Genomic DNA, 13,187 nt, shown 5'->3' with positions numbered 1-13,187 from the left:
GGTTTGCCAGGCAGGAATGAGCTAACAAGGGATCCGGTTCCCTCGGAGCCACCCCAGCTTCAGCTTTCGCGGGCACCCGCCCCCTGCCTGGGTCTGGCCCTGGTTTCTGGCACAGCTGCCAAGTTTTGGTACCGCCCACCCATTCCCCGCCGGCTGTACTGGCCGGCCCAGCTCTCTAATTGCTGGGTGGGGAGCTCTTCTGAAGAGATGGTATACCGGAAGGGGGACCCCCGCCATGGTGGGGCACCTGGGCCCCCAGCATGACCAGCTCCAGGCTGCAGGGAGGGAGTGATCCAGGCTTTAGGTCAGTACCTAGCTGGGTGGGTTGGGGGGGAGCGGGCAGGGGTGCCTTCTGGAGGGTCACTGGCCCAGAAACCTCGGTTTGGAGGGATCTGTGAAACGGGTTCCTGGTCTGCCCAACTCGAGTGCTCCCAGTTTCCCTCCCCGGCAGAGGACCCGGGCTCAGGGTGGTCCTCAAAAGGTCTCAGCTAGGTGCAGGGGTCTGTCCTGGCCACAGGCTCTACCCCAGTCTGGGAGAACCAAGAGGGGCTGAGGCTGGGGCTGGCGGGAAGAAATGGAGCAGAACAGCAGCCAGGAAGCAGCCCTCCTGGCCTCCCAACCCAGGAGCCCCAAACACACCCCCAGACACACCCACCACCCACAAAATAGCTCCACATGCACCTGCCACTTACAGGGCCATAAACACACCATCCCCACAGCAGACAACTCACACACCCCATGCTCCACCCTAAAAAAGTGAGGCACACCAGCACATATCCACAGCCCTCTGTGGGTAGCCCTGCACAGTGACTCCACCAGGATCCACCTGCTGGGGGGTGTGAGGGGTGGCCAGGCGTGGCCTGGGAAGGGGGAATCATGGCTGAAAGGAGCAAACTGGGGTTTCTGCAGAAAACTTGTCTGAGGGTGCCGCTGCCCCATCAGGGCAGGAACTAGGAGACGAGACGTCTGCGAGCTGGTTCCCCTGGAGTGGGACGGGCATCTAATTCAACCCTGAGACCCCACACACCGAAGGCCTAACCGACGGTATGTGCTCAATGCAGTTAGAGTGATGCACCCGTAAGGATGCTGAACTTTACTGCAAGGAGTGGGGACGGGCCACCTTTGTGCCAGACTGGATATGTGCTCCAGGCTACCCACCGGGGAAGAAACAAAAGCCCAGAGGGGAAACCAGACAGCTGAGAGGCTGGGGGTGGGAGCCGGCTGGAGGGGTCTGAGGTCCTAGACCAAGGGTCAGGGAGCCTGGTGCAGGGCTGGAGGTGGAAGGTTCTTCCTCTCCGCACAGAGCTTTGCAGAATACAAACCGGATCGCATCTCACCCCTGCTTAAAAACATCCCTTGGCCTTCCATTGCCTACAGGTAAATGGCCACATGCCCTGCTGTGGTGCAGCCCCTTTACCAAGTAACCCACCCACAAGTTTTCTCGCCTGTTTCCTGCATGGCCCCGGGGGTGGGGGGGCTCCCATCCCTGCGGAAGGAGGGGCGTGCCACAGCCAGATGGAAAGATGGGAGGTGAGTTCTGGGAGGGCCAGGGCCCTCCTGGAGCTCTGATGGAAGCTGTCTTAGGGCCAGCCCCAGATCCAACAGGGGGCTGGGTACCTAGGGCCCAAACTTCCTACCAAGAGAATGTTTCGTGTTCTAGCAATGCCTTGGCTGACTTGCTCTTTTGTTTTTTCTGGGTTCTCTGGCATTGTTCCTTCTGCAAAATCCCACTGGTGCTGAAGAAAGGAATTTCAGCCCACACGGCAGCTAAAGAACCGTGTGGTGCTGGGGCAAGGATGCCCCCACTCCCCAACAGGCATGCCCAGTGGCTGCACACACGGGCACTGGGCACCCCTTCCCACCGCCCATGACCATGGAAGGGAGGAGCTACAGTCCAGGAAAAGAACCTCGCCCACCCCCACCATCCACAATCCTCTAGACTCAGGCCAAGGACAAGCCCAATGTAGCAGCCGGGGGCCTCTTGTAGAAAATGTGGTTTTATTCTGGGGGAGGCCCATGTTCCCATCCCGGCCTCCCTCCTTCACGCCTGCCCTTCTGCGTCATGGGGCTCTTCGTTCCCCTACCTCCTCCTCTGGGCCACATCTACTCCAGGAACAGGGCGGGGGCCCTGCCGAGGTGCTCCTCTGCCGGGAAGCCTTGCCCCCTGGCTCCTGCTGCAGGCCCCCTATCCGGCCTACAGCACCACTGGAGCCCTCCTCTCGGTGGGCCTCCCCACCCCTGGCCAGCCTCAGCAGGTTCTGCCTCCGGCCAGTGTAAGGAAGGAGCCAGCCGTCTCAGGGCAGGCTTGTCCAAACCATTTTCTGGCGGTGCTTCTGCCGCCCGCTCATCCACTGGCCTCAGATCTTGGAGGACTCCAGGCGGGGACTCCAGGGTGCCGGCGGCTCCCGCAGCGCCCGCAGCTCCTGTTCCAGCGCCTGGTTGCGACGGTACATGTCCAGGTAGCCTCCCTGGATCTCCCGCTGGTAGCGTAGCACCCGCTCCTTCTCCTCCTGCCACGTCCGCCGCTCCCGCTCGAAGCACAGTGCCTGCTCCTGGGCGCGCAGCCGCTCCTGCACCAGCTGGGCCCGCAGCTGCTCAGTGCCCCCTCCGCCCTCGCTGCCCCCAGCCTCGGCCAGCAGCCCCCGGCTTTTGCAATCGTCCGTCTCACAGCTGCCCGGGGCCTCCTCCCGCGGGCCCTGCTCCCGCGGGCCCTGCTCCCGCAGGCTCCGCACCGCCTCCCGCAGCTGGGCCAGCTCCGCGTCCTGCGCCTGCGCCTGAGCCCGGCTGCCCCGCAGCTGTGTCTTCAGGCTGAAGATCTCCGCCAGCTTCTGCGCCAGCTCTGCCTGCGCCTCCCGCAGCTGCTGCTTCAGGAGGCTGATCTCCGCGGTCTTCTGGCACACCTGGAGGGCACAGCACCGGCAGGAGTGGGCTCAGTCGGGGGGCGGGGGGCGGAGAGGACGGGGACAGAGGGTTTCTGGATGCCTGATCTCTCACCTCCCATCGGGCCTCCTCCTCCGGTCGGGCGCCAGGGTCGGCCTCCGGAAGGGCGCTGGGGGGCCGTGGCTCCGGGCCTAGGCCCTGCTGCGCCCGGAGCTCTTTGCGCAGACGCCGCTGCTCCTGCTGGGCCATGAAGAGTTGGAGCTGGAGGTTGCGCTCACTGCGCTCTGCCTTCTGAGCTACCTCGTGTAGCCGCTCCACGTACAGGCGCTTCAGCTCCGCCAGCCACAGCCGCTGGCGCTCCTCCAGCACCTGCCAAGGGGAAGAGACACCTGCCACGCCCGCACCCACGGACACCCTGCCGGGGTTGGAGGGGAAGTGTCCCCAACACGTGGCATGCCCAGGGAGTCGCTCTTCCTCCCTTCCCCACAACTCCTCAACAGCAAGGGCCGGCAGTGACATAACATCCCCATCACGTGGGGGGTGGGGGATTGGATCCCCTCCATCTTCCTTATTCTCTGGGGGCCCGAGCCCCCTAGGTGAACTGCCTGGGACCCCTCCTGTCTTCCCTGCACTCCAGTGCCAAGGGGCAAAACAGGACCCCAGGGAAAGGGGGCACCCTCACCTGTGAGAAGGGGTTGGCACCGTCCTCATCACCAAGGCCCCTCTTGAGATCCTCACAGGTGTCTGGCAGGACGGATACCACCTCCTCTGGGGTGGGGCAGGAGAACTCATAGGGCGGTGGCGGCTCAGGCAGGCAGCTCAGCATAGCCAGCGGCCCAGCCTCCTTGGGGACCCGTGAGGCCCGGTCCAGGGAGCCCCCCAGGTGGTTAATGTGGCCCAACGAGGAGCTGAAGGGGCCAGGGCCAGTGCCAGGACTGCGGCCAAAGCTGCCCCCGCTGGAGGAGTCAGACAGGCTGGGCTCCGGCTCGGGGCCGCCCTCGTCCAGGCTGAGGGCGTGTAGCAGCTGGGCACGGGCCTGGGCCTGGCTGGCCCGGGGCCCTGGGCTCAGCGGGGGGTGGCAGGCTAGCGTGTGCAGGCTGCCATTGCTGCGCCACATCTTCTGGCCCTTGTGGGCCGCCAGGCTCTGCATGGACAGGAAGCCCTTCCCGGCGCCCGCCACGGGCTTGAACACCGATGGGCGGATGCGGCACTGCCAGGAAGAAAAGGGCAGGTCTGAGGCCCTGGGCTGACCTCAGCTCTGCCCTCTGACAGAGCTGCTCCCACAGCACCCCCCAGGATCTTCTCTGAGAACCTGGGGTTCACGTCCCCAGGGCGTGGTGACCGGTGACCTGTGACCCGGCCTGTGGCAGGAGGTTCATGTCCCAGCCCCATCTGGGCACTTGGGTCTCCAAGGAGACCCCATACTCCCCATCCCCACCCTCCAACACTAGGGAGGAAAGAGGGCAGAGATGCACCTTGTCGAAGCGACCCCGCTCAGGCAGCGAAGTCTTGCTGAAGTCGCCAGCCCGAGGATGTTCTCGGTAGTAGAGAGTGGTGTAGTCAGCAGGCTCGTTCCGAGGGGCTCTCTTGGTGTTCTTGCCGTCCTTCTTGGGGAGGTGCAGGTAGCTGAAGAGCTCACGCTGGCCCAAGCCCTTCCGGAGGAGCCCATCAGGCTGGCGGGAGGTCCGGGACCCGGCGAGTGCTGCTCGTAGCTCTTCGGGGGAGAAGTCCTGCCGTTCCAACAGGCTGCCCACGCTGCCCATGGCAATGGCGGCAGGGCCTGGCACTGTGGCCATGAAGTTTCAACAGGGCACATGCAGCGGCTTCTGGGGATTGGGAGACTCCGTCAGGGGCAGGTGGGCACTTGCTACCCCACTTCCCTGGTCCCCTAAGACCAGGGGCATGTTCTCTGTGTCAGCTCCCTCCCTGGCTGGGGCCCAGGAGGAAGACAAGGGTCTCGGACAGAATCCAGGATGGGATTCCTAGGCTGGCCACGAGAAAGGGGCAGAGCCCCTAAAGCCACCAGCCTGGTGCCCCAGCTCCAGCCGGGGGCCGGTGTGATAGGGTATCGTGGGCCATCAGGCTCAAAGCAGTGGGAGAAGGCCCCTCCCAGGACTGGGCCAGCTGAGGACTCGGGCTCTGTCTTTGCCTTTGCTTGCTCTCCTACCAGGCTTCTCACCCAGTTTGGAGGGAGACCTATGACTCCCCGTTCCTTCTTTTTCTCTGAGGAGGGGGAAAACCCAGTGCAGCCCCTCTTCCAGCAGTGGGTCAGAGTTCCCCAAGGGAAGCACCTGGCACGGGTGGGGTTGGGGGCTGCAGTGGGAGGGATACAAACAGGAAGGGCCTAGGGGAGGAAGGATGGCGGGAACAATGGCCAGCTTCCGGAACAGGTGTTCACGTAGTCATATTGGCAGTGGCGGAGACAGAGGGAAGGGGCGGTGGGGGCCCTTGCCTAAGCTGCCACCCCAAAACCAGGCGGGGAGGGATCCCAAATCTTGACCCAGAGTGAAGCCAATCACGTGTGTGAATCTAGCTTCCTCGAGCAGTCTTATCACTCACGGAGGCTGGGGAGGATGAGCTGAGATAACAGGACAAAAGGTCCAGTTCAGGGCCTGGCCCATAGCCAGGGTCAACACAGACTGACCGAAGACGAGCTCACGGGCTCAGATGTGAACTCCTCCTCCCTGGCAGGGCAGTCGGCCCAGAGACCAGGTTAGGGACCAGCTCCCACCTGCGCTGAGATCACACCCTGGGGGGCAGGGGCCTGGACCTAGTCCCCCACCAGAGCCCCGTCCAGCCCAAGGCCCCACATGCAGTAGATACATGGACAGGATCTGCTGAATGAGCGACCACCACCGTCTTCTCTGCCTCCCGCCCCCCCCAAGCAGCTGCTCCCGATCCCCTACAGACACCCATCAGGCATGCAGCAGCTGTGCGCCCCTCACCCACCCCAATTTGCTTTCTGGGACACCCACTCCCACCTCAAACAATGGCCCTTAGGAGGTTCCATCTTCCTCAACCATTTCCAGGTTTTGTATTCATGGAAGACAAAGCTCTCTGTGAGTGAGAGGGAGGGGGGCATGGCCCTGCTCCCTAACCCCACCCTGTGGCCAGCTAATAGCCTCTGCGGAGGTCACAGGGCACGCAGGGTCAGGGGACTCATCCAGTCAAGGAAACACAGGTGCTGGCCACCTCCAGCAACACAGCCCTGGGTAGGGTCTCAGTGAGTCCCAATGACAGAGCTGTCATCCCTCTTTCAAGGCAAGGGCACTGGGGGTCCCAAAGGTAAAGTGACTCGGCCAAGGTCACAGAGCTGCTGGGAGTGAGACGCCTGTGATTTCAGCAGGATGGCTGCTGAATGCTTAATGGGGGCCGAGGACGGCACCCACAGCCCAAAGCGTTAGAGTTTGAGTGTCCCGCCTCCCAATCTGACGCCTCCTTACCATGACAGGCATACCCAGGGACACCCACTGTGTCTGAGTACGCTTAGCTCTTGTCGCTGTGTCTCAGGGTGGTGGACAGCCAAGAACTCGGCCTCCAGCCCTGTCCTCACACTGTCTGTCTACCAGCACCCAGCCACAATTGCTTCTCCTTCTGCCATGCCTCAGCTGCCCCATCTCGGAAATGGGCGAGACTGCCCGCACTGTCTTCCATTTGGGTTTCCATTACAGAGACGACGGATGTGAAAGGGCTCAAAAACGCCCACCTCTCCCCAAAACACACACCACATCACCTTCCCCTGGGGAGATCCTGATTTCCTGTCTCAGGGAGAGGTAACGGCCACGCTCTGTTCCCCACAAAGGGTCTCAGGTCCCAGGAGGGAGCCCATGATCTGGAGGCAGCCACGGGGCCACCAGAACACATTTACCTCCTTCCTCCATACCGCAGTCCAGTCAGTGAGCAGCGCAATAGCTCCTATGTTAGAGGACAGAGCACGGATGGTCACATCCAACAGCACAATCACGAACAAGGTCACCCTCACGGCGCTGAGCACCCTCTGGGACACACACACACACACCACACACAAACACTCCAGTACTACACTAGCAAGAAGACCCAGTGCTTCTACCCAGTCCCCAGGCTAGATGCAGAGAGTGTGTGTGTTGGGGGGGGGGGGGGTGAGGGGCTTCTCTCCACGTGTGACCTGAACAATTAGAAACAGCTGTGGAGCTGGCCGAAGGGGGCACAAACAGGCCCTTCCTTTCGTCTTTCCCCACCCTTCCCTTGCCCTCCACCCTTCCTAGGTAACTTCTCAGGCTGGGGTATCAGCTCCCCCAGTGGAGCTGAGGCCCCTGGCTTCTAGGAGGCTCCACCCTGCCCAGGTCTCAGTCTGGGGACAGTCCCTTTTCCTAAAGGGGTCCATTCCACCTCCCCTCAACACACACATTCCTTCCTCCGTTGCTTGGCGGCCAGGGGACTGGCCTGATCCGGCCAGGGCAGCTGTGCCGGCTGGGCTGGAGAGGATCCGGTGGGGGAGGAGGAAGGGGAAGACAGCAAGTGCCTTGAAGCCCCACTGCGAACATCAGAGCAAAAAGCAGGGCGTCCTCCCGAGTGCCTCCAAGGGCTCTCCTGCCCAGAGCTCTACTGAGGCTCAGAGCTCCACACAGAGCTGAAACCCCACCACCACCGCACTGGCTAGGTTCGGGCTGGACCTGGGCCATATTCTGTACAGGCCCCAGCTGGCCCCAACAGGAGCCCTGAGCATCTGTTCCCCAATCCCTGGGCCCGAGATTAGCCAGCAGCACTGAAAGCCCTGGACACAGAGGGGCATCTCTTTTGGATCAGCCCCTGGTGGAGACAGGAACATAAGGGTAGGGAGCCACCCTGGCCATGGGACAGAAGACAGGCCACGAAGGGAAGCACCCCCCGGGTGTCACCAGGCTCACAACAGCCTCACAACACACACAGGTGGGGAACACAGGTCCCCACTTCCGAAGAGGAAACTGAGGCCCAGGAGGTAAAAGCACATGCCTGAGGTCATGTTCAGCCTCACCGGAGAAAGCACACAAGCTCCTCAAGTTCAGAAACCCACCCTGATGGCTCAGTGGTTAAGCATCTGCCTTGATCTCAGGGTCCTGGGATCGAGCCCCATGCCAGGCTCCCTGCTCAGTGGGGAGTCTGATTCTCCCTATCCCTCTCCCCCTAGCCACTTGTTCTCTCTTTCTCTAATAAATAAATAATTTTTTTTTAAAGTGACTAATTAAAAAAAAAAAAAAAAAAAAAACAGCAGCAGCAGCCTCTGCCCCCCAACCCCAACCCCAGCGCATCTCTTCTAGACTGGCCCATCCAAGAGCATGTGGGCAGGATGCTCCCAGTCCGGCCTTGGCTGTGGTTAGCCCCTCCAGAGCCCAGGCCCCAGAGGAGGGTCCCACCACCTGCTGGAGGATCAGCTTTGCTGAAGGGAGTGTCTGCAGCTGCCCCTGAGGAATTGGACTGGAATGTCCCGGCTCCAAACAAGGACAGCGCGTGAGGGGGGCCCAGGGCTGGGGTGGGAGAGGCTACTATACTCCAGTTCCACCAAGACACCTGAAGAGACAGAGCCCAGCATCTAACCCCATAGGAGTGAGTCCTAGTAACATCACAGAGCCATGCAGAGGCGTAGACCACTCCACAGTTTCTGAGTCCTTTTATTTCATCATCTGAGCTCCTCTCTACAACAGTCTAGTGGGGGGCAGGTGAGGAAACTGAGGCCCAGAAGCCAGCTGCCCAAGATCCCACAATGATGAGCAATTCCAACTCCCTAGGCAAGGCTCTTCTCTACTGCTGGACCAGCCAGGGGCACAGGCAGCTGTGTATGTATGTCTGCCCAGCCCCCCATGCCCGCTTTTCCCAAGGGCATCCACCAACCACCTAGGTCTGGACCCCACGAAGGTCTGGTCCTGCCTGCGACTGGGTCAAAGTGAAATAGTGGAAGCACTGCTGCCTGGGGACTTCGAGCCCTAAAAGCTGCTAGTTCTAGAGGCGGTGGCGGGAGCAGGCCGGCCGCATTCATTCAGTCTCGCACATACACACCCACACTCAGCCAGCCGGCAGAGAAGCCCTGCCCAGGAGGGCCCTGGGAGGAGGCCGAACACTGGGCCCAGGATGGCCTCCAGCCTCGGCTCTCTTCTTGGTTGGGCAGAGAGGGCACGGGGCGTGGAGGGGGGGGGGGTAGGCCAAGGTCGCCGGTCAGCCAGGATAAGCCCCAGGTGCAAATGAGGAGAGCCCCAATCTGCATGGGGGGGGGGGGGCGGGGGGCTGGGAGCTGGGTGGGAGGTGACAAGTCCCAGCTCAGTCCTCTTCCCAGACACAGCCAGGGACCCCATGTTGCCCTGGCCCCAGGTCGGCCCTCCCTCTGGCGAAAGGTTCTGGCCAAACTGGGATGGTGCTCCAGCCGCCAAGAACTGGTAGTGTCCCCACAGGTCGGGATCCCGGCAGCGGGGATCGGCAGCGAGCCGGCAGCTGCCGCCCTTTCAGGACAGGAGACCGGAGCTGGAAGGGGGTATCCCGGAGAGGGCGGGAGAGTGGTCTCGTGGGGAAGGTGGAGGAGCAGACGATGTTGGCATCCCCATGGAATTTCCTCCCCGGGAAGACTGTGGCGGAGGCGTGGGCTCCCCAGAACTGCGGGAGGTCCTCGAGCTACCTGGGGGGCGGGAGGGGGCGTCTCTTGTGGGCTCCTCCCTGGGGCCTGCTCGGAGCGGCCAAGCTGGGGGACCGAAAGCCCGGGTCAGCCTCCCGCGCCGAGGGCGCCTGCCCACCTCAGCCGCGGCGCAGGGGTCCCAGGCGCTGCTCCGCGGAAAGCACATTTGCAGGGGTTGCAGAGAGCCGGGTAACCTGCCGTCTGCCCCTCCAGAGGAGCGTCGCGGTCGGTCCCTGACCCCGCGCCTCGGTGCCTCAGGGTCTGGAAGCAGTGGGCACCTGGGCGCACCCTGCTCCCCCCCCCCCGCCCACTTCTCAGACCGGCACCTCGCTGGCCCAGGGCTGCGGCTTGGCCAAGGTCACCGGGAAAGCGAGCTCTCGGAGACCGGCCCCACCCCCCACACCCAGCCCAGTCCCCGAGCCCCCGCGCGTCGCACTCACCATGCTGGCGCCGCTCCGCGCCCCCCGCAGTTCCCTCGCGCGGATTCGAACCCTCCTTCCAGGGGCCGGCTCCGGGCGAGTCTGCGAGGCGGGCGGGCAGCAGACTCCGGGGGGCGGAAAACGCGGCCGGGCGGGCAGACGCCGGAGCCGGATTGGCGAGGGAGGGACGCGCTCCGCGGCGCTCGCTCGCCTGCCCCAGAGGCGGAGGGAAAACCCGGCCTGACTCACCCGCGCGCCGCCAGCCCAGAGCCCGGCCGGGCCCCCGGATGTGGGGGGCGGGGACGGGGGGCAACCCCCGCCCACCGCGAGCCAACCTGGGCCCCGCCCCGGCTCGCCGCGCGCCACGCGCGGGAGCCGCCCGAGCCCTCTGCCCGCTGCGCCCAGCGCGTATCCCCGACTGGTCGGCAGCCCCCTGAGCGCCGCCGACGTCCCCGGAGGGCGCCCTGCCCGCCCCGCTCCTCCTCCTCCTGGCCTCGCCCGCCCCTCTCGGTTTCCAGAACTCCGCAGCTCCCGAAGAGGCGCGTTCGGTCCATCACCTCCCAGATCCTCGCGCCTCCTCTTAGGTAAGCACTATTACCGGTTCCGAGGTGGAGCAAAACAGTGCTCTGAGAGATGGAGAGATATAAGCGGAGCTCTGTGGCTCCTGAACGACTGAATTCGGCGCTAAGCATGCTTATTTATTTATTTATTTATTTATTTATTCGCCACCAAAGCCTTCTAGGAGCAGCAAATTCGGATGCCTTCAGGGGCCAGACAAATAACGTGAGTCAAACAGGTGAAAGACAGTGCAGGAGAGATGGAGGCAGGCAGAGATGGACACCTGAAGGTATCCAGAGTCAAACAGTTAAAACGCGTGCCTTCCTCAGAAAGTTAAACCTAGTCATCCTAGGACCCAGCAAGTCCACTTCTAGGTATAGTCCCCCAAATTGGAAAGTGGAACTCGGACAAGGGTTTGTACGGGAATGTTCACAGCCTGACCCTTCCCAGTTGCCCGAGGTGGGCGACACGATCCACAATGCCCAACCGCGGATGAATGGATAAACACATCGTGGTACATCAACGCGATGGAATAGTAGTCAGCCCTAAAAAAAGAAGGAAGCTTTCATACCTGGTGCAATATGCATGAATCTCCAAAAAACGAGGCTTGTGTGAAATAAACCAGACACAAAAGGCCCCCCTGTGGTGAGATTCCACTTAGATGAGGTCGGTAAATGCATAGTGACACAAAGCAGATTAGGGCCAGAGGCTGTAGGAAGAGACAAATGAGGAGTGACTGCTTAATGGGCATGGAGTTTCCTTTTGGGATGAGGAAATGTTTTGAAACTAGAGACTTGGTGGTTGCACAATCTCATGAATGTACTAAATGCCTTTGAATTGGGCACTTGAAAATGGTTGATTTTATGGGATGGGAATTTTACCACAACGAAGAAGTTGTGTCCCCCGTGGATTAGTCTGGGTCCACAGGTCACCAGTTTGCAATCCTTTACCTTTTGTGCCATCCTTCCTCATTTACTAACGATGGAAATACCAAACTTAAGGGGAAAGAAAACTAAGAAAACTCACTACTACTTTGGATGTAGAGCTCCCAAGTGGTGCCCCAGTCTGGTGCGGTTACTGGCTGGGACGGATGAAGGTTCAGCCCAAGGACATGCTTCACCTTTAGGGGGACCCGAGGAAAGGCCTTCTTGGGGAGATGGCTTTTGAGGTGGTACTTAAAGGATGCGAAGCATTTCCATGGAGGAAGGGGCTCACCATGGTCAGGAGCCTCTGGCTGGAGGGGCAGGGCACTTTCTGAGGAATGCAAGCTTATTAATTAGAAATAGGTGCCATTGGGGGATTGGGGGCGCCTGGGTGGCTCAGTTGGATAAGCCTCTTTTTTTTTTTTATTTCGCTCAGGGTCTCGGATGGAGCCCGGAGTCCGTCTCCATGCTCATCACAGTCTGCTCGTCTCCCTCTTCCTCTGCTCCTCCCCCTGCTCCTGCTCTCTCTTTCAAATGAATAAATAAATCTCAACAAAACAAAACAAAACAAAACAAAAAAACCCAAAAAACAACAAAACCCAAAAGAACAAGTAGGTTTCAGGAACCTCTGAGGCTTTGAGAGAGGGAGGTGTGAGGACCAAGCTGGACTTTGGAGTGCTGCGTACTCGGGCCCTGTGTAGAGGTCAATGCAGGGAGACTGGACTATTGGATCTCAGGGAACAGAAACGGAGCCACGTGTGGGGCACCTAGATGGCTGAGTCGGTTGAGCGTCTGCCTTGGGCTCAGATCATGATCCCTGGGATCTAGCTGCGTGACGGGCTCCCTGCTCAGCTGGGAGTCCACATTCTCCTTCTCCCTTTGCTGCTCCCACTGCTTGTGCTCTCTCTCTCTGTCAAATACATTTCTTAAAAAATTAAAAAAAGGAAACAGAGCCACAGAAGGCAGGGGCAGTGAGGAAAGGAAGAATTAGAGAGAAGGTTCATGAGATAGATTGATTGCAAAATTGTCTTTTTTTGGCAAGAAATTACGTGGGGAGGATCAAGGGTAAGTTCTGGTGAAAACTCAGATTCAGCCCCTCCCCTTTTTGTTGTTACAAACTTGGCAACTAATCAGAGATCTCATGACGCCCCCCCCCCCCAAATCCAATGTTCTTTCCCAGTACCAGGCTGCCAGAGGGAGGTGGGAGGGGAAGGGTGTTCAGTATTTTGGAACATCCCAGCAGGAGGGATGTTTAGCATGGGGAGGGGAAGGGAGAGAGCAGGAGGGTCCTGGCTGAATGGAATCCTTAGAAAGTGGCTCCCCCAGCAGAGAAGGGCAACTGCAGAGCAGAGGCCTGTGGAGCCTTGGAAGCTCAGTGGGGGGCTGGAGCCCCTTACCAGAAGTGGGCTGGGTGCAGAGTGCAGGGGACTGGACCCCCCGGGGGTGAGAGCCTCCTGGCTCTATCCCTCTAGCAGAGCTCTAGGTCAGAGAAACAAAACTGTCCACGCCCCCTCCAGCCTGGACAAGGCTGGCTTTCCCCCACCTCCTGCACGGGCTCTGGGCTCCAGGCTGCCAAGAACACCCCACACTGCCACCACCCCTCCCTGGAAGTTGGGAAGCTGGCCTGGCAGATGCTCCTTCCTGCTTGGCTTCTCTGAGCCCTTGGAGTCTGTCCTGATTCCCTCGGATGGGGAGTGCGGGGGCCCGAGGGGACCAGCTGCCCCAGGGAAAAGGCAGCTTGGGTCCCAGTCCAGAGAGGGCCTCCTTGTCCGCCTCCACATACCCTGT

The 13,187-nt window shown here is 60.9% G+C and overlaps 1 protein-coding gene across 2 annotated transcripts; it reads right to left on the bottom strand.

Annotated features, from left to right (window-relative positions):
• Positions 1-1,978: 1,978 nt before the first annotated feature.
• On the bottom strand, positions 1,979-10,223 carry N4BP3 (NEDD4 binding protein 3). 2 transcript variants are annotated; one of them, XM_059416125.1, is made up of 5 exons: positions 9,940-10,223; positions 4,356-4,703; positions 3,563-4,090; positions 2,995-3,249; positions 1,979-2,900 (listed from the first exon to the last, which is right to left on the bottom strand). In XM_059416125.1, the coding sequence occupies exons 2-5, from the start codon at positions 4,674-4,676 to the stop codon at positions 2,358-2,360; spliced, it is 1,647 nt and encodes a 548-aa protein (XP_059272108.1). In that variant the 5' UTR covers positions 4,677-4,703; positions 9,940-10,223; the 3' UTR covers positions 1,979-2,357. The 2 variants fall into 2 exon arrangements, with proteins under 2 accessions (XP_059272108.1, XP_059272107.1); XM_059416124.1 differs by having other exon boundaries at positions 4,356-4,706; positions 9,940-10,222.
• Between the last annotated feature and the right edge of the window lie 2,964 nt (positions 10,224-13,187).

Source organism: Mustela nigripes, chromosome 12 (genome assembly GCF_022355385.1).
Source record: "Mustela nigripes isolate SB6536 chromosome 12, MUSNIG.SB6536, whole genome shotgun sequence".
NCBI lineage: Eukaryota > Metazoa > Chordata > Mammalia > Carnivora > Mustelidae > Mustela > Mustela nigripes.
The sequence above is the reverse complement of the archived record's forward strand: the minus strand, read 5'-3'. Positions and strand labels throughout refer to the sequence as shown.

Excerpts from the sequence above, each read along its gene's own strand:
- N4BP3 (XM_059416125.1), bottom strand. The coding sequence starts at position 4,676 with ATGGCCACAGTGCCAGGCCCTGCCGCCATTGCCATGGGCAGCGTGGGC. Across the intron at positions 4,091-4,355 it reads AGCGGGGTCGCTTCGACAAG|TGCCGCATCCGCCCATCGGT; the intron begins GTGCATCTCTGC and ends TCTTCCTGGCAG. Across the intron at positions 2,901-2,994 it reads AGGAGGAGGCCCGATGGGAG|GTGTGCCAGAAGACCGCGGA; the intron begins GTGAGAGATCAG and ends TGTGCCCTCCAG.